This window comes from Dryobates pubescens, chromosome 26 (genome assembly GCF_014839835.1).
Source record: "Dryobates pubescens isolate bDryPub1 chromosome 26, bDryPub1.pri, whole genome shotgun sequence".
In the NCBI taxonomy this organism is placed as follows: Eukaryota; Metazoa; Chordata; class Aves; order Piciformes; family Picidae; genus Dryobates; species Dryobates pubescens.
In genome coordinates this window covers 12,703,117-12,722,578 of record NC_071637.1, presented here as the reverse complement: position 1 = coordinate 12,722,578, position 19,462 = coordinate 12,703,117, and the positions used below count along the sequence as shown (strand labels likewise).

Here is a 19,462-nt window from a genome sequence, read left to right as displayed (position 1 = left end):
CTAGAAGGGTTTTTGAACAGCAGACTCTGCAGGCTGTGAAAGAGAGTGGGTGGCTGTTTCTGAAACATGGCTATCAAAATCCTGGCATACAGGCAGAGGGAACTTTCCCATTCAGAGCCTTGTAGCCCTGCATCAGTGTTTTGGAAGAATGTTTTATGGAGTGAGGACTTGATGCACAGACATGATGCTAGGAGACATTTCTTCCCCAAAAGAGTTATCAGGCAGTGGTGGAGTCCCCATCCCTGGAGGAATTTCAAAGCTGTGTAGATGTGGTGCTGAGGGACATGATTTAGCAGTGGGCTTGGCTGTGCTGAATGAACACAAGTTGGACTTGATCTTAAAGATCTCTTCCAACCAAAATGATTCTGTGCCAATGAGACAGGAGGTGCTGTGAGCCAGAGAGGGAAATGTGGGCAGTGTGTTTTGGTACATTCCCATCCTTCTGACTTCTGTGCTTTTATTCTGTAGTGTGGGGTTTGTTTGGTCTCAGGGACTTGAGTATTGTGTAAAAAATGGCTGGATAAAAAGCCATGCCTGCTTGGAAGGGAAGCATGTGGGGTTTGGTTTGGCTTTGGTTTGTTTTTTTTTCCTTGCTGCCTGGAAGGGTTGAATTGGTTGGAAATAAAAGGCAGGCACCTGCTTACCAGCAGCTAAATGTGAGAGGGTTTAGTGGAGGAGTCTCATGTATGGGCTGGGAAGATATAAATGGGCTGTAGGACAGCAGAGGCTCAGCAGGGGACAGTCAGGCTGTTAATGAGTAAATCCACTGCTTCAGTGAGGATAAATGATTACAGGCAAAAGGGGCAGATCATTGACCTAGAGAAACTCAAAGCAAGTCAGAAGCTCTCTAGATTTCCAAGGCTCTTTCACCTTACTCGTGGGGATAAAAGGTCCATGAGGAGGTTTTATAAGCTTTAGCCTCTGCCACTGCTGGGAGGAGCAGATGTGGTGCCAGCACTGATGGGCAGTGCCAAACCTGAGGAGCGTTTGCTGTGTCCATGGCAGCTGGGCAGCCTTTTGCCTGAATGCTGCACTGTGCTCCCAGGGAGCTGCATTTCCCAGGGGCTGTGGACCAATGACCACATCCAGGCTCTGGCATCTACCACATGTTCCATGTGGGCTTGTTTTGTGACTGCAGTGTTGGACCGAGGTGGTGCCTGGGCTGGGGATGAGGCTGGAAGGAAGCAAAAGTATTGATTGCTTCTGAAAGCTGGGAGAAAAATGAAGGGGGAGAGCAAACCAACCAACCAAAACACACCCAAAAAACCCCCACCAAACAAACCCCCACAAACAAACAAAAAAACCCAAGCCACTTTCTGACATGGTTCAGAAATCATTCATCTGGGTGAAGGGCCTTGAACACAAGTCTTATGAGAACAGCTGAAGAAAGTGGGGTTGTTCTTCAGAAGAGGAGGTTGAGGGGGAAGACCTCACTGCCCTCTACAACTACCTCAAAGGAGATTAGAGCAAGCTGGGGATCAGTTGCTTCTCACATGCATCAAGTGACAGGACAAAACAGGCTCCCATTGTGCCAAGGGAGGTTTAGGTTGGATACTACTAAAAATGTCTTCACAGGAAGGGTTAGCAGGCATTGCAGCTGCAGGGAGGTGGTGGAGTCACCATCCCTGGAGGTGTTTAAAAGCCATGTAGATGTGGTGCTGAGGGCTGCGGTTCAGTGGCAGTGGGGTTAGCATTAGTGCTCTGATTGAGCTCCAGGCAAATGGTTGGATTTGATCAGCTCAAAGGACTCTTCCAACCTTGATAATTCTATGATAGGTGCCTGTTGTGCATGTATCCTTTGGGCTGGCCACAGCTCCTGTCCACATATCCAAGAGGCCTCATGTGCCCTCAAAGAGTGGGATTTATTGCCTGTGCTCCATGCTGGTGAGCCGCACCTGCTCGCCTGCTCCAGCTGATCCTTCCAGGAAATCCCAAGCAGGAATACAGCAGTGTTGGTAATGCTATCCACACACACTCCATGGGGAGAAGCAGCAGCAGTTAGGAAGAGATGAACTGCTTTGTTTTCACATGGTGCTATTTTAATAAGTCAGCACCAAAGGTAATAAATCTGTCCTGCAGAGAATTAGTGGTTCACTATATAAACTTCTCCTGCACACGCTGGGGCCAGGAGCAGAGCTGTGCATAGCTCCCAGCCAACACAGCCTGCTCCTACCTTGTTGTCAGAAGACCAAAAAAGGGCTTCTTGTGCTGGTTGTCAAAATCCAGTTGCCAAGATGACAACAATGTGAAGATTTGTTTTGCTTTTTAACGGTTACTGTATGGCTTTGTGGCACCTTGGAGGAATATCAGGGAGGCTTCATCCAAAACTCCTCATCAAGGAAGCATGGGATGTGGCTGCATCCAGATTGCAGGCTTGTTTCCATGTGTGCCTCCTGGAAACACCTTCTCCTTTTCATATGTGCCTCCATGTGAGCTGGAAAACTGAAACTGGTGTCTGGAGGGAGGGAAGAAAGGGAGGAGGAATGTGCAAGTTTGTCATCACAGGCTGCTTGCTCAGGAGGATGGGTGGGCAGAGAATGTGCTGCTCCCAAAGCAGCTGAGTTTCTCTTGCTTCTCTGGGTTCTGGATTTACTCTTCAAATTCCTGCACTGTCACACTAGGCAGCAATCAATTACAAAATGATATTTTCCTGGAATTTAGCTGCTGGATAAAGATGCCCACCATCCAAACACACAAAGGCATGGAGCAGGTGGGAGGTGGAGGAAATACTCTCGTCTTCAGCATCCTCTCCTGGCTCTGGGACTTGCTCTGTCCTTCCAGACACTGAGGCAGCTGTAAGTGATTGTTACTAAGGGAACATTCAAAACCACTAACAGCAACACCAGCTAGAGGTAGGGATGTTACTCTCTTCAAAGAAAGCTGGTTGCTAATTAAAATACTCCTGTCAGAATTTCCTGGCTGAAAACTCATTTTGTGAAATCCCAGGCACTGGTCAAAGGTTGAGTTGTACCTGGCATGCTTTCAGAGGTGCTGAGAGCAATGGATCAACTGTGTTCATCAGCTCTGGTGCTTCACCTCCTTCTTCCACAGAGAAGAGGAGGAGAAAAGTGCCAAAGAAGCTGGGAGCATAGAGGTTTTTATTCATCTGGCTGATAATGGGAGCTAAATAAAGGCTTTGGAAAAAACCCGACCATTTCTCTTGCAATATTGGTTGGGCAGAACTGTACTGGAACTAAACATGGAATGAAAAGTCTGGCTTTTCTGCCAGCTCTATTTTTAGAGCTACTGCTCCATATTTGTATCTCTCTGAATTTTCTCAGCATATGCACTCGAAGCAGGCAATCTGCCTTTATTTTTTCCGGCAGGCTCTGATATGCTGCTAGATAGGGATGGTGGATGGAGGGGCAGGGGACTTGCCAGAGTTGACAAAACTCCCTCTGAACAGCAGGATTGCAGGTCCTGTTCCAGGACTGGGTTCAGTGTGGTCACAGACTCCTCAATGTTTGCTGTGCTCTGTGTAGGAGTGCCCCTAACCCTTAGGTGCTGGAGGGGAGCGTGCGTGCAGCGTCGGTTGGCTGCTTTGTGTCCCAAAACCACGGTCATGACTGGAATGAAATTCAGCAGCAGTCTAACTGTGCACAGCAGTGCTGACAGTGGACTTGGGTATGGAGCAGAGGAATCATGTCTGGCTTTGAGAGCAGGACAGGAATATCCAAGCTGAGCTTCAGCAGAGATACTGCAGCTGATCCAGCAGTACCCAGTAAGAGGCTGGAGGTTCTTGTTCTTTTCTGTGAAAAGCAGCAATAGAAGATAGGAAGTCAACATGCTAGCCCTGTCTTGGGTATTTAACCCTGGCAGTGAGAGTGGAACCAGTCTTTCAGAGAGTTCCCAGCAAGCATGGGCACAGTTCTTCCCAGTGCCCAATTTGTGTACATGCACAAACCCACATCTCTCGTGACTTAAATGTCCTAAAGCCAGCTACATCATCATCTTTCAGCTAGAAAGGGTTCATATGGGTCATGAGCCTGTGTGCTGCCCAGCCCTGCCCCTCCCCAGTCCCAGGGCTTGCAGCCAGCAGCACCAGTTCTTTTTTTGTCTGTTTTCATTTTGCAAAGCCCTGAGCCCTGAGTTTGGGTTTGCAGTGAGCTTCAGTGTTCGTGCAAAAACTGATTGTCACCGGTGGCCAGTATGACTGGATCATAACCCATCCTCTCCAGAGTCATGGCACTTCTGAGAGCTGGGAGAATGCAAGCAGGTTGGATTCAGGGACATTTAATTAGGAACATTTATTTCCAGGATGAAACTGGACAGTGAGGATGACACATGAGTGCACTCCCAAGGCTATGTGAGTCACTGGCTATAGACTTGTAGCTGCCCATGCAAAAAGATAAAGGCAGGAGACAGGGATGTGCCTCACATCTCTGGATTTGTTTGTTGCTTTTCATTCCAAGCAGAGGCTCTCCCAGTGCCTGAGACCAGAACATGTGCAGGTACACTGGAGCCACCGTGAATTTTGTCCAGCTAAAGGCAGGTCCCAGCAGGAGTGTGAATTTGTTCCCTGTAGGAGGATTTACAGTGGAAGGAAGGTGTAACTTTGCTGGCTGGTACTCAGCCCTGTTCCCATTCAAAGAGGCAGATGTTAAGCTGTGAGAACTGGTCCTGCAGAGAAAGCAGCTGCCTGAGCTGAAGCCTCTTGTGCTTTACTAACAAGTAACAGCCCTGCTGAGTGGATCAGTAGGCAGAAAATGCTGCTCCAGCAAAAAAAACCTCAGTCTCATGTGCTTTGAAAACACATAGGTTGCAGGGGGGGAATTAAAGCAGCATTTAAGTCTGGTTTGCCTCAGTTTTTAGCAGCTGGAAAGGATATTTGTCTCTCCTGTGAATGGGCTTGCAAGTCTTTTTGCAAGGAAATGTCTTAGGTAACCATTATGATTCCTTCAATGTGGATGGCACCAGTCCTTAACAGTGCAAACCCTGAGTGAGACAAACCCTACCCTCCTGCCTGTTCCCAAGTAGAGAATGGCCTCTGGCCTGCTGTGCTTCAGGATCACACAGATTTCTCAGCTGAGTCTTGTACACTGCTCTCCAAGCATCCCTCCCAAGGCTCCTTAGCCCATACCCAGGTGTAAGTTGAAGTGCTTGCAGTCTGTGGTGGGAACCAAAGCAATCCTTGATAAGTAAGGGAGGGACTGCCTTGGAGCCAGAGATCCAGCAGAAGCCTGAAGAAGTTTTTTATCTGTGGGTTCTGCTGAGGAGGAGGCTGAGCTGTTGTCAGTCTGCAAGGCTGCATCCATCCTTACTCCATACCCACACCACAGCGCTCAGACCCCTTCGGCTGAAGGACCAGAACAAGACTCATGCTTTGTGGTTGACTTGGTAGATTTAAATGCCTTTTCCCTTTGGGCTCTCAGGGTTATTTTGAAGACATGTTATTATTAATACTTGTTCTCTGGCTCAGCAATGTGTGTGGTCAGGGCACAGTGAGGTGCAGGCTGCTGTTCTGGCTCTCCTGCAGCTGGGTATGGCTGAGACGGGCATGGAGCTGTCCTTTTCCTGCCCTTGTACAAGTACCTCTCAGGATACCAGTTAGTCTTGGGGGGATGTGTGCTCATACAGCACCAGCTTTGTATGAGGAGGGACTCCTGAGCTATAAATCTCTGCTTTTCAAGCATTAAACTCCCTTTTGGGTTGTTTTTGACGTTAGGAATTTTCTCTGATAAGAGAACTTTATTTGCCTTTAAATATCACTTTGTGACAGGATGATGGAGTGGGGATTCTTGGAGCGAGCCTGTGCCAGCCGGGGAAGGGAAATTCTGCTGGGGCTTTTGTTTCTCTCTAGCACTGACATTTCAGCTCTTTAAAGAGTACATTTAGTTTACTCTTGGCAGGGGTGTGTGCACATGTCAGTGTCCAGACAAATGGGAGCAGCCCCGTGTTGGAGCTGTGCTGAAGCCAAGTGGGTCTCCTGCTCTCCCCTCCCTGTGGCACCTGGGGAAAAGGAGCTGTGCTGGAGCTTTTCTGCAACTGACTTTAAAACATAGGTCCCATGCTTGAAGCAGGCCTTGTGCTTGTGATAATGAGTGCAAGGTGCACTCAGATATTCCAGGGGGGTGGTCTTCTATGCCTCAAACAGCTCAGCAGCCAAGTCCCCCACAAGAGCTTCATAGATGGTGTACAGTACTGCCTGCTCAGGTCAAGGCTATGTGTAAAGTGTTGCCCAGCACACACTTTTGGGTGCAGCCCATAGCCACAAAGTCTGTGTTTTATTTGCATTGGGACTGGTGGGAGCTGAGCTCCCTAAGCTGGCTCTGAGCCCTAATCTGGCTCTCTGCAGCAACCATGTCATATCGCCAGCCTTTTAGATATGGAGGATTTTGCTCCACAGGCTGTTTTGGAGCAACAAAATGCCAGCTCATTTATTTGGCTTGGATCCCACTAAGCTCTCCTTGGTTTTCATGATGCCTTGAGTAGCCAACTAACTCTGTGTTCCTTTCTTTCAGCTCTTCCACGTGGCGTATGTCCTGATCAAATTTGCCAATTCCCCTCGTCCTGACCTCTGGGTGCTGGAGCGATCTACTGACTTCGGCCTCACCTATGAGCCCTGGCAGTATTTTGCCTGTAAGTACCTCAGTGTTAGCAGAGAGCTGCAGCTTAGTGCCAGGTAGTGAGGCCACAGCAGAGAGAACTCTTTGTGCAAGCGTAAGGCTGGGTTTGGAGCGGGTTCTTTGCCATTGCTGCAATGGGGTGTACGTCTTCTGTTTCTTCTGCAAGAGTTGAAGCTTAGACCAGAGCATCCGAGTGAACCCATGGTGCTCCTCAGGCCAGGAGAACTGTTTTCCTCTCTTAGTCTAACTGTTTGGGGTTTTTTTAAGTATTTCCAGTGGTGCCTACCCAGATCTCTGTGGATGCCAAAGTTGGCACCAGTGTTGGGAGTTGGACATTGCTGATCTATGTCTGGAACATGAGATTTCTTATAATCTCCTCCCTGCTGTCTTCTCTTTGTCTGTCTGCCCTGTACTGGATCCAGACTGACATATTTCAGCTCCTCCAGAAGCAAACCAATGGCTTGCTTCCAAGGGGCTGCTGTAACAGAAAAGTCTGGATGCAGTAAACAGTCCTCTTGCTCTTATCAAAGTGCTTATCTTGCTCTTATCCAGAGATGGGATGCAGCCTGTGTGGGGCAGGGAACCACTGTCCTGCCACTATGCAAGGTGGGATCAGAGACAGCTGGAAAGGGTGGCTGTGGAGAGGCAGTCTGTGTGTTTAACTTTCCCATTCTCTGATTAAAACCTGATCCTTTTACAAACAGCTGGTTCTGCAAAGCTCTTCTCTCAAAGACTCTGTGAGGTAGCTGGATGCTGAGAAACTTGTTAACTGCCAGCCCCTCCCAGAAGCAGCAGCAGTAATTGGGAGAAGATGTGAATTAAGATCTACAGCCAGAGCTTAAAACCTGACAAGGAAGGACCTTGGAGTGCTCAGAGGCTTTGCCCTGGGCTGCCCCTAAAGGCTCATATTTCTGACTTACCTGTCAGCCTGTGCTTTACACCAGCTGGGCTGCTCTTCTGCAGGAAAGAGCTGCAGGCGTTTTACCCACTGCATTGCCATAGCATGGTAGCCTCTCTTCTCTCTGCTGTGGGCTACTGGGGAATTCCTGCTCTCAAATTGCCTGACTAGCTTTTTTTCTGTCTTCTGTGAGAATTTCCCTTCCATCCCTGAAGCCTCTCCTGGGGCTCATTACAGTCATGCTGTTTGCACGGTCTGGGGCTGAGCAGGGGGCTCTTGCCCCTCATGCTCATTTGGGATCTAAGTGGCAGCACTTCAATGTCTGGAGTGCTCTTCCCACCCACGGCATTAGGCTCTGTTACCAACCCCCTCAAGAAGTGACATGCAGTGGCACAGCCCAGTGGAAAGTTCCCATGGAAATGAAGAGGTGGCTGCTCCAAAACCTGCCAGACTCACTAGCACAAGAAGTCCCTTGTGGAGGTTTATTTTGGGCACGGAGAATTCTGTAGGTGGTCTGATAAAAACACGGGGCAGTTCAGCAACAAGGTTAAAAGCAGCCAGCAGAAATGTTCTCCAGGCATGCCAGTGAGCCTTGCCATGGATGACACCATCCTCACCAGCTCAGCACTGCCCTATGAGCCCCACTCATCATGGAGGGTGTGCAGTTCCTCAGGCTGCCCTGTGCTGCCCTGCCATGCTCCTGAAGTGGTTTTGGCCTTAGCTCTGCAGGAGAGGGGAAGGAATGACTGTCCTGGAAAGCATCTGTTGGTGCAGCTAGTGGCTTTCTTGGGGAGAGGGTTGGAGGGGCTGTGGCAATGGGAACCCTGTATGCATCATGGCAGGGTGGCACTGTGCTTTCCTCAGCCACCAAAGGAGAAGTAACAGGGCTGAGGAGGTATTTATGGTGGCATTTATCCATGAGAAGGGTTCCCTCACACAGCATTTCAAAAGGGGATGTGAAAGATGCCCAGTCCCAGCTGTCCACCCAGGCCCACAGAGCTCATTGTGTTAGCATTAGTCCATTTTTTTCTCACTTTGCTGGGCAGTGCCACCCTGGAGGGGAAGGCAGCCACAGTGCAGAGCAAGGCTCTGTCCTTTTCTCCTCTTAGGGTCAGCTTTCCCAGCCTGCTATTTCCTCTAAGCATTGCTGTGGTTAAAGGCTGATGGGTTACTCTGGTTGAGCTCAGAGTTCCTGGCTTGTGGCTCTCACAGTTGTGTAGATTTGCAATAAGTGGAGGAATTTTTTGGTTTTCCTGAGTGGCTGCTCTTGCTGAGCATCCTGTCTCCATGCCCAGCCGTGGCAGTGCTCTGGAAATCAATCATCTTGAGCCAGTGGTGACAGGCTCCTCGCCTGGGGCTTCAGAATAAATTGCCTTTAAAAAAGCACCTGGTGGAACAAAGCTTGGCAGCCAAAGACCTGATGTTAAATGTTTCCACACCATCTTCCTGTGGGTGCATCTGAGCTCCTGCTGTTGCCAAAACAGTGTTTCGTGGAGCGAGGCCATGGTGCTGGAGATGAGGTGCGGGTCAGTGCGAGCCAGAGGTGAAAGCAGGGGAGGCAGAGGCTCTCTGTGCTTCCCCCTTCCTTTTCCTCCTGCCTGGCTCAGCCTCCCAGCACAGCACATTGCAGCAGATTTTGGAGGATTAATCCCATAAATTAAGTTAACGTTTCCCCATCAGCTCTCTGTGTGATCTGAGCAGCGCTGGCAGGAGCAGCAGGTTGTGTTGGCTGGGTTTGGGGTTTTTTCCCCCTTCTTCTCCCTGTGGAAACACCTTCAGGAGCAACATGTGCTTTGGCACACACTGCTGGAAGCTCCTGGCACAGGTGAAGTGGGAGTGGGAAGGAGCAGCAGCCTTTGTCCCAAGCTCTTCTCCGGGGGAGCAACCCCAGAAAGTGCCCTGAGAGGGGCACTGTGTCAGTTTTTGCACAGATAAATCTGGGTGCTCGCCACCATGCACAGTCAGGCCCTGAACTGCCCCAGCACATTCGCTGTGGTTCGGTTGGCTCTGCTAGCACAATATCAGACACCCTGGGGACCAGAATGCTGCACTTGCTGGAGCAGCCATGCAAGGAAGCCAGGATGTTCCTACAGCTCCAAGGAGAGCCTTGGCATGCAGTGTCCCCAAAGTAAGGTGCATTGTGACTGCCTGGTGGTGCCTGTCCCCTGGCTTTAACCAGCCTTGCATTGCCACTTAGTGGCAGGAGCCTTTGATTGCTGTCCCCAAGGGGTGGTTCTGGGTGGCTTTGGCATTTCTCTTTTGTAGCACCAGTTTAAGAGTGACTACAGTGTTCAGAGTAAGGTGGGAGGAGGATACCTCCTGCTCTGCCTCTCCCAAACAGTGCACATCCCTTCCCCATGTCCACCCTGCCTGGTGTTAGATGTCACAGCGGTGGCTGTGGCTGGTGGTTGCTTCCATTGTGTAGTTCTGTGCTGGCTCATTCTTCAGAACTTATCCAAGCAGTTAAGGGGCCATGTGAAGGTGATGGTGCAAGCTCCTACATCAGGAGCAGAGCACTAGCAGCAAACAGCTCTTCCTCAGCTCTGCTGAAGCAGCGTAGCCAATCCAGTGTCGGCAAGGCAAAAAGTTCAGACCAGGGTTATTGCCCAGGCAGGTTAAACTGTGAGCTTAATGGGAAAATCAAGGGATAGGTTTCCCTACAGGTGATTGCAGTAGGTGCCATGGACATTCTCACTTTCCTGGTTTACTGCAATCAGGTGATGTGGAGAGGTTTCCACCCATGCTGTTACTCTCACAGTGACCACCTCCCTTAGTGGAGCTCATGTGTTAGCAGTGACAGAGGTAATGACACAAAGCAGCCTGTACACAGTGAACACTTAACCAAGAGCATGCACCCTTTTCTCCTCATGGCCAGGGTGGGCAAATCAATACAGGGCTCTGAACTGTTCCATTTCTCTTACTGCTCTCACCTCTGGTTGGTGATCAGCTTCCAAGAGGGACTGCATTGAGAAGTTTGGGCTGCACACCGTGGACCGTATCACCAAGGACGACCACGCCATCTGCACCACTGAGTACTCCCGGATCGTGCCTTTGGAAAATGGGGAGGTGAGCAGCTGCACCTTTCCATCCCCTGCAAGTTGCAGACTTCCTCCATGCTCTCTTTAATTGATTCCCTCTTGACTTTTGGCTGCCACTTAAACTTGACCAAATGAGGCTGGCCGGGACCTGACCCCAGTCATCTTGAAGATGACGGTAAAGAATGGGTTCAGCTGAGGGAAGAGATGAGTTTGCTCCCATCTCACAGGTGTGCTCAGATTTGTTTTCCCTGCTTGCATTCACAGATTGTTGTCTCTCTGGTAAACGGGCGCCCAGGAGCCATGAACTTCTCCTACTCTCCTCTGCTGCGAAATTTCACCAAAGCCACCAACATCAGACTGCGCTTCCTGCAGACAAACACTCTGCTGGGGCACCTGATGGGCAAAGCTCTCAGGGACCCTACGGTGACAAGGAGGGTAAGGCAGGCCTCCATACCTCTTGTTAACGAGGTGGAAGTGTTTGAGGGCTGTGTGCCACCTCTGAGGAGAAGACACCCCTGCATGTTACCTGTGGGGATTCTCTCTCTGTGTGCTTGTGCTTCCCAAGCTGAAGACATCTGCAGCAAATACCACTGCTGCTGTGGCTGGAGCTGAAGGCTGCTTGGGGAGAACTTTGCTTAGTACCAACAACAGGAAGCAGCTCTTGGTGTCAGACATGGCTTTTGGGCTGTATTGAGAGATTCAGCTTGTAGCTAATGGTCTCTGTTGTGTGGGGGTAGGTCTTGCCATAGGCAGATATTGCAGCCTGCGAGGTCAGCTTGCCACTGTAAGGGAAATAGCCCAACACAGCATTTTACTGGATAAAGTCCGTGCTGAGTCCTGAGTAGGGCAGTTCTAAAGCTTAGTCATAAGCATACTAACACCCAACTCTTTGTGTGCTCTCCAGTATTACTACAGCATCAAAGATATCAGCATTGGAGGACGATGTGTCTGCCATGGCCATGCCGACGTCTGCGATGCCAAAGACCCTAGTGATCCTTACAGGTACATGTCAAAGTCCTAGATCTGTGTAGAAGTGTTTGAATTGTTGTGCTAAGAATGAAAGATACCAGTGTGAGTTGTGTCCTGTCCTGAGCTCATAATTGTGCACTGTTGTTTGTGGCTCTGCCCTGAGAATATATCAGGAACTGGTCTAGCCAAAGCAGCAAAACATTTTGCTAGGCTGTTTTTCAGCCAGATCGGCCCCCTGGTCTCATTTCCACAACTTTGCCATCCCCATGGGAGCAGAGTGATGGAATGGGAAGGTGAGTGCTCAAAGCCAATACCATTGTTGAGCGTAGAGATTTCTTAGCAAAGCCCAGGGCTAGTTTCTGACATCATTCAGGGATGTCTCTTACTTCCCACATGGCTTCTTAAGAGCCGGGGTGATGCTCTGGTAAATAGGTGGTCTCTCAAGAAACCAGAGACTCTTCTGCCCTTTTCTACTCGGGGGACCATAGACTGGTTATGTACATAGTGAAACAACTGCTCTTGGCAGAATAGCAGGAGCCTGTAGAGCAGTTATGTTTTGGCTCATGGGACTCTTCCCATCCGCCTTGGCAACTTCAGATGCCAAAGAACTGCTTCAAACCATGGAAGAGTTGCTTCTTAGCCATCTGTTTGCAGCCTGTATGTTGCCTTTATGAAAGGGATGGGGTAGATTCAGCTGGACAAGGGAAGCTTAGATTTCTTTCTCATCAGGATCATGTAAAGCTTTTGGACCTCCTAAAATAAAATTCCAGTGACTCCCAGCCAAGGTTAAAGCTGCTAAGTGTTAAAACAAAGATGTATTGGTAAGCAAGTCTGCCTTGCTGTGCCAAACTCCCTGACAAAGGGAAGTTCATAAATATTTGAATGTTCAGTTCCTTCTTTTATAGTTTGGTGTTGCTGGATGCACAGTGCACCTGTGCACTGGGGCAAAAGAGCTTCATGGGGCAAAGCAATCCTTTATCATAGAAATGTCATGACATTTCTTGGGTGTATCAGGGGCTCCAGGCTCTCCAGCAAGGGAGGGAAAATTGAAGGAGGAGAGATGCTTTGGGAATCCTTGTTCAATGCCACTTCTGCCAACAACTGTCTCTGCCCCTCAGAATTCCCCTCCTCTACTCTCATTTGGCGTCTTCACTCTTGGCCCCCAAAATGTGCTCTGATGTTGTGGCACATGTTGGTAAGCAGCTGCTGTGTTTCACCAGAGCAGATCACACTTGCCTGGAGGAGAAAACATTTTCTTCTTGGGTGCTTTAAACAGTCAGCACATAACATCTGTAAAGCCCTTTGGGATACGTCAGGACAAAGATGCTGAGTGAATAGAAGAACTTCCCATGGCACTGCTGTACCCTGTTAGCAAGCCCAGGAGCACAGAGAAGTCAGCAGAAATGTGATACTTTCAGTTGAGGAAATGAGTAACTGGTGAACACTGCCATTCTCCAAGGCTCCAGCAGCAGCTGTGTGCAGCCTTCCTGCTGGAGCGGGCACTACTGGGCAGTCATCCTCCTGCCCTGATGGTGCATGGAGCCAGCCCAGTGATACCTGACATAATGCTGCAGGAGAAGCAGCATGAGGCAGCTGGGGCTCAGACACGCTGTCCCTTCCTGTCATGGGCCCCAGCTGCCAGAAACATGTCAGAAAGTCTGGGTAGGAGGTGTGGTGTGTCCCTCTGCAGTGTCCTGCCTCTTCAGACACTGATGTGTGACAGCAGCAGGGCAAGGAAATGCAAATAGAGGGAGATAGGAATGTGAATTGGCCTGGCCCTGTTAGAAACCTCAGTTATGTCTCAGCCTGTCTGGGAGGTCTCTGCTTCTTGTTTTAACTTCCCTTTTCTGCACATGCCTGTGTTTCTTGTGCCTGTTGCCCAGAAAGGCAGGATGAGCACTTTGAGAGAGGTGAGGTGAGCTAGAAATCTTGGCAAAGCCTTTAGGACATGATGGAGCATGTTCGTGAGCTGACTTCCTGGCCATAAATGATAATGTTTATCCAGCTTTGGAAAGCATCTCTGAAGTGCCAAGTTACAGAGGCTGCACATCCAGCTGTGTGAAGCTGGCAGCACCTCTTGGTATGTTATGTGTGAGGGCTACACAGCATGTGGGCAGATAGAGCCTCCTCAAGGGTCCTCAGCACTTTTCACAGCTGTCTATCAAGATCAAAGGGGCTGAGTTAAAGAAGGGAAATTCTCCTAGTTAGAGATGAACACCAGCAGGATCAGGCAAACCCTGCTCCTGAGCAATGAGATCTGCATCAGCAAAGACCTGGCATATTGCAGACAGAGCCCAGACAGGAATGGTGTGTTAACATGTGGCTGCTGTTGACGTAAGCTCTGGAGACTCCTTCAAGTGCTCTTCATGTTTGATAAGCACAGCTGTTTCCATGGGTCCACTGCCCCATCAGGGATGCCACAAGCAAGAAAGGAGATGACCAAAGAGTCCATCTGCTGCTTCTGTGCCTGATGCTGGAGATAACCAGCAAGATAACAGCAGCCTAGCTGGGCAGAAGCAGATCTGCAGGAAGAGATCAAAGATGCTTTCCCACTGGTGGATCCCAAATGCTAACTTGTGCTTTCCCAAAGGGAAAGCACCATGCGTGCTGATAGATTTCTGCATCTGTGGGTCCTTTTGCAAGCAATTTTCCCCCAGTACAGTCAAAAGCAGTTAGAGGAAGAGGCTTTTTCCTCCTTGATTGTGCTACTGAGATGTCCCAGCCAAATCCAGATGCTGTAGTGCTTGTGCGCTCCTCAGCTCTGAGACGACTGCTTGCTGGAGACTGTTTATAGTCTGTGTTATTGAGTATCAGCTCCAGTGGGAAGGCTGTGGTTTGATTTTTTTATAGCAGGATGACCAGGAAATATGTGCTATGGGAACACAGCCGCTCCCTCTTCTTCCTTGTATATATTCAGTCAATGAAGCATGTAAATATTGTAGCTGATGCACATTTGTCCATAATTCATTAGCAACATAATCTCAGCACAAGGTGCAGTAAAGCTGCCGTGATAGATGAGCTCTCTGAGAGGTCATTGCTAATTCTGGACAGCAGAGACTAAATAAATAGCTCCTTCTCCATCTGAAATGTGCATCTTGACTCAATGAGTGCCATCTTTCTGCATTCTGGGAACTGAAACAGTGCTTTTCAAACATCTTGAACGCTAAAGAGCTGGGATGTGCAGCTGGAGCTACATCCTCCAGCCAGGGACATTAAGGCTGCTCAGCAGGTTTATAAGCTCCTGACTTGGTGACCATCTTTCTCCACATGTATGCATGTGGTTGTTTATCTTGATGTCCATCTGCTGTCATGGGAGAAAAAAACAAACAATGTAAAATTTTGTTTCCTTGGAAGTGCTGAGTGGTAGTCAGCCAGGTGAGTGGTTTCAGTCACTGTGGATGGCTTCAGTATAGAGGCATGGCCAAGGTTGGCACTTTTGTTGAGTCTTCTCCTTGGGTCTGCAAGACATAAGGAGAACAAAGTTCCTGGTGAATGTTTCAGAGCTCATTTCTGCCACTTAGGCTCCAGACCAACTTCTCAGGACCTCAGCATTGTGGCTGGGCTCTAGCAGCCACAGCCCAGCCTATGAATGTGGGTAGGAATGGGATACAATGAGCGCTCAAAGAGCTGCCTAAAGCCAAGTGTTCTGGGAGATGACCAACAACAGGAGCAGGGCTGGGACCTTCTGCCTCTCAGCCCCTCTGGCTGAAGCAGAGGTCTTGTGGATCTTGGTTGCACTCCCCTGAACGTTCAGATCATCCCTTATTTCATTAAAATGAGTTTTAGTCATGAGGTCTGTGGACAGGTTGGCCTTGATGATCTTTGAGGTCTCTTCCAACCTTGGTGATTCTGTGATGCTGTGTGTGAGTTCCCTTGTCCCACGCTGCTGCCTCTGGCTACTTACTATACGTACCCTTGCAGGTCCTACATCTTAAAAACACATGGAGGTGGAAACCACGACCCTCAGCTCACTGCTGCCACGAAACACTGTGTCTGCACTGCACCCAGAATGACTGCTCCATTTGTTTCTAATCCTTTAAAATAATTGCATTTATTTTTAAACACTGCTTTTGAATGGAAAAGCATTGGAGGAGGGAGAGATGGGAGTGGCAGACCAGCCCGGAGGGGAAATGAGTAATTGCAGAGATAAAAGCTGGAACAGGCTGTATTATCCATAAGTCAAATACAACAGAAAGCATTTGTCTTGGATGGGAATCGCCTTCTGCTAAGTGGAAGTTTTGGGGGTGATGTCAGTGATGTTCATGAATCACCGTTGCGGTCGGGATCCGTCAGCCCGCTGTGGAGGATGCCTGCCTGGCGCCTCCAGAACCGCCTGCTTGCCCTGCACAGCCCTGCCTGAGAAGTGCAGGACCTGCATTCCTGGGCAGTGTGGGGCTAGCACTTGCTGAAAGAGCTGAGGCTCTTCAGCTTGGAGAAGAGGAGACTAAGGGGTGACCTCATTAATGTTTAGAAAGATGTAAAGGGTGAGTGCCAAGGGGATGGAGCCAGACTCAGCTCGGTGATGCCCAATGACAGCACAAGGGGCAATGGGTGGAAGCTGAGGCATAGGAAGTTCCATGGAAACAGGAGGAAGAGTTATTTCACTGTGAGGGTGACAGAACACTGGAACAGGCTGCCTAGGGGGGTTGTGTAGTCTCCCTCTCCTCCAGAGATGTTCAAGATGTGGCTGCATGAGTTCCTGTGTGATCTGGTATAGGTGATCCTGCTCTGGCAGGGGAGGTGGACCAGATGATCTCTCAAGGTCATTTCCAGCCCCTGACATTCTGTGATTCAATTCAAATTTTGTGGCTTTCCTCTCTGTCAGCACAGGGATACCTGGAGGAGGACCCATGTGGCCCCATTCCTCTCCAGATCTGGAGGAATCATAGAGTGACAGGGCTTGGAAGGGTTCTCTGGAGATCGAGTCCAACCCCCCTTCCAAAGGAGGATCACCTAGGTCACACAGGAGTGCATCTAGATGGGTCTTGAAAGTCTTTAGAGAGGGAGTCCCCATAACCTCTCTGGTCAGCTTGTTCCAGTGTTCTATCACCCTTACAGTGAAGAAGTTTTGCCTCATGTTGTGTTCCAGTTTGGGTATGTTGTCCCTCATTCTGTCACAGGGCACCACTGAAAAGAGCCTGACCCCTTCTTCTGGACACCCACCCTTCAGATATTTGTAAACATTAATGAGATCTCCTCTCATTCTTCTCTTTTCCAGACTAAACAGCCTTTCCTCATCAGACAGATGTTCCAGTCCCTTAATCATCTTCATAGTCTCTGTTGGACTCTCTCTAGTATAGCCCTGTCCCTCTTGAAGCAGGGAGCACAGAACTGGACACAATACTCCAGATGTGGTTTGACTAGGGAAGAGTAGAAGGAGAGGAGAAGCTCCCTTGGCCTGTTGGTGACACTCTTCTTAATGCACCATTGGCCTTTCTGGCCACAAGGGCACACAAGGGCTGTCCCACAGATAACTTATTGTCCAACAGGACTCCACAGTCCTTCTCCATGGAGATGCTAATCATTTATTCTTTTCATGCTGCCCTTGCACAGTTTTGGGGACATCTTCATGTCCCTGCACCGTGCTTCTCCCTCTCAGGTAGTTTGCTTCAGCTCAGGTTTCTACCACTGCCACCTCTAACCATCTCACGTTGTATTGTCTCTAGGGCTGGAGAGGCAGTGGCACACTGATTTTTAACTTAATCTTTACCTCCCTGTAAAGAAAAGAGGAGTGATGGTGGAGCGGAAGGAAGGGAGAGAGGGGCACTGAAGAGCAGAGTGTGGTGCTTGGTTAAAACAAAATCAATCAATCTGAGCAATCTGCTATCCAGAATGTTTGGATTAACAAATCTCACTTGTTTATCTGCCCGGGATAGTTGTGCCCAGCAGGGTTATGCGGTGATTGTCCATCCCACGATCCCCTGTCATCACCACAGGCTTGGCTGTACCCTGTCCCTGTCCTTTGCAGGCTGCAGTGTGACTGCCAGCACAACACCTGTGGCGGGTCCTGCGATCGCTGCTGCCCTGGCTTCAACCAGTTCCCCTGGAAGCCTGCCACTGCTGACAGCGCCAACGAGTGCCAGCGTAAGTTGGAGTCGGCGTCTTCCTTCCTTTTCCAGCAGCTTTGCAAAGCAGAGCGTGACCACATGTCACCAGCCCCTTAACAGGGCACTGCAAAGAAGTCCCTCACTGAAATATGGTGGGTTTGTGGTGTGTGGCACTGGGGGAAGAGGAGATCACCGGCACTGCAGCGAGGACAGTTTGCACTGTGATTAACTGAGTTCAGTCAAGGCTCACACGGGGAGGCCCACCAGGTCTGCCTGGGGCTTTGCTTATGTTCCAGCTCCTCCTCCATGTCCAAGGGTTCGTGCAGGCAAGTCTGATTGCTCAATGCTGTCTTGGAGATGAATTATACTTGGCTGTGTTTACACACAGGACATCTCTATTTGTCTAGAGAAACCTTCGGTAGATGCTGACTGGAGTTCCTGCAGCAGTGGGGATGCAGAGGACAGCTCACACCATCCCTCACAGATGCAGGACAGCAAAGGACAGTTGGGTGTTTTTGAAGTCCTGTGTGTTTTTAAAGAGCAACCTCACCAGGAGCTGAACTCTACAGCTCACCTCTGTCCTGGGTGGGATAAAAAAGACAAGAATGTTGCCCTCTAAACCAGACTACCTGAGGGCCCAAAGTTGGGTAATTTCTCCTTCTTGTCCATACATGCCTGCACATATTTTACTTCTGATTTTTTGCCTGCTGCATTTTTCCAGTTGCAGACTAGGCTGTGAGAGGGTTGATACTTCTATGCTTTTGAGCTGGAAGACTTCTGGGAGCTTAGGTGATCATGTAATCCATTTGGGAGAGTTCATATCTGGAGATCCAGCTGGTGGCTGAAGGACCTCCATGGACTAGTGGCTTACCTAAGGTCTCTTTGTATTTGCAGCTTGCAATTGCAACGGCCATGCCCATGACTGCTACTATGACCCAGAGGTGGATCACCACAAAGCCAGCAAAAGCCACGAGGACAAGTATGAAGGGGGAGGTGTTTGCATTGACTGTCAGGTAGGCCCAAAGAGCTCCTGTGGAAAAGGCTCTTGTGGGTATTTGTGTTTGTTTCATCAGCCTAGAGTTCAGCCTTGCTGGCAGCTTCACCAACCCCTTCATGCACCCTCTGATATCTCAGTTAGGTCTCTCCCTTGCAGTTTAGTCTCTTTGTCATATATTAATGGAGTGTTCACCAGCAATGAAAACTGCACTTGGGTTCCCAGCTGTCCCCTGGGTAGTACCATTGCCATTCTGATGCTTTAGGGTTAGGTCTGCTGAGGCACTGTGCATTGGGAGGGACAGATTTGTGCTGAGCATATGGGGAAATCCCTGCCTAGTTTGCAGTGCTCAGGCGCTGTCATCTCTCTGACTCTCTGACCACCAATCTCCTCAGACTCTGAAGTTCCCAGTGAAGCAGGGGGAAGAGCTCTTCCACTCTCAGGGTGACTGTGTGTGGTAGGTTGAGAGAGGGCTTAGCTCTCCCTCCTCCACAGAGTAAGAAACCACAGCTAACTCAGTCGAAGAGCAAAAGCTATATATTTACAAGCATATATGGAAAGCAGGTTATATATAACACAATATATACAGGTATTTACAATATATACACAGAAATACACAGCAAAGACAAATAACACAACAAAAATCCCTCCCTCAGGGAGGGATCCCCTCTTTGGAACCCCCTCTCTCCCCCCCTTACCTCCCTTTTTCCCCAAAAAGGGGTTAGAGAGAGAGAAAGGCAAGTTACTAAGGAAAAGAGTTGTTAGCAAGCTTCAAAAGCCCATGCAGGATTAGTGTTTGCTTATCTGAAGGCCAAGTCCAGCAGTTCGCAGAAGAAGCAGGCAGGGAGAACAGGCTGAAACACCCAACTCCCCCAACTCCCAAACCGAACTGAACTGAGGAAAAAAAAAAAAATTTTCCAACCGCTTCACAATCTAAAGCTGAATTTTTG

At 49.3% G+C, this 19,462-nt stretch overlaps 1 protein-coding gene across 1 annotated transcript in view; it reads left to right on the top strand.

Annotated features, from left to right (window-relative positions):
- The window catches only part of LAMA5 (laminin subunit alpha 5), a 101,004-nt gene that overhangs the window by 34,161 nt on the left and 47,381 nt on the right, over positions 1-19,462 (top strand). Inside the window, exons 3-8 of the mRNA XM_054173759.1 lie at positions 6,462-6,579; positions 10,412-10,530; positions 10,767-10,937; positions 11,407-11,504; positions 17,440-17,555; positions 18,413-18,531. Of these exons, the coding sequence (XP_054029734.1) occupies positions 6,462-6,579; positions 10,412-10,530; positions 10,767-10,937; positions 11,407-11,504; positions 17,440-17,555; positions 18,413-18,531 (741 nt within the window). The remainder of the gene's footprint in view (positions 1-6,461; positions 6,580-10,411; positions 10,531-10,766; positions 10,938-11,406; positions 11,505-17,439; positions 17,556-18,412; positions 18,532-19,462) is intronic.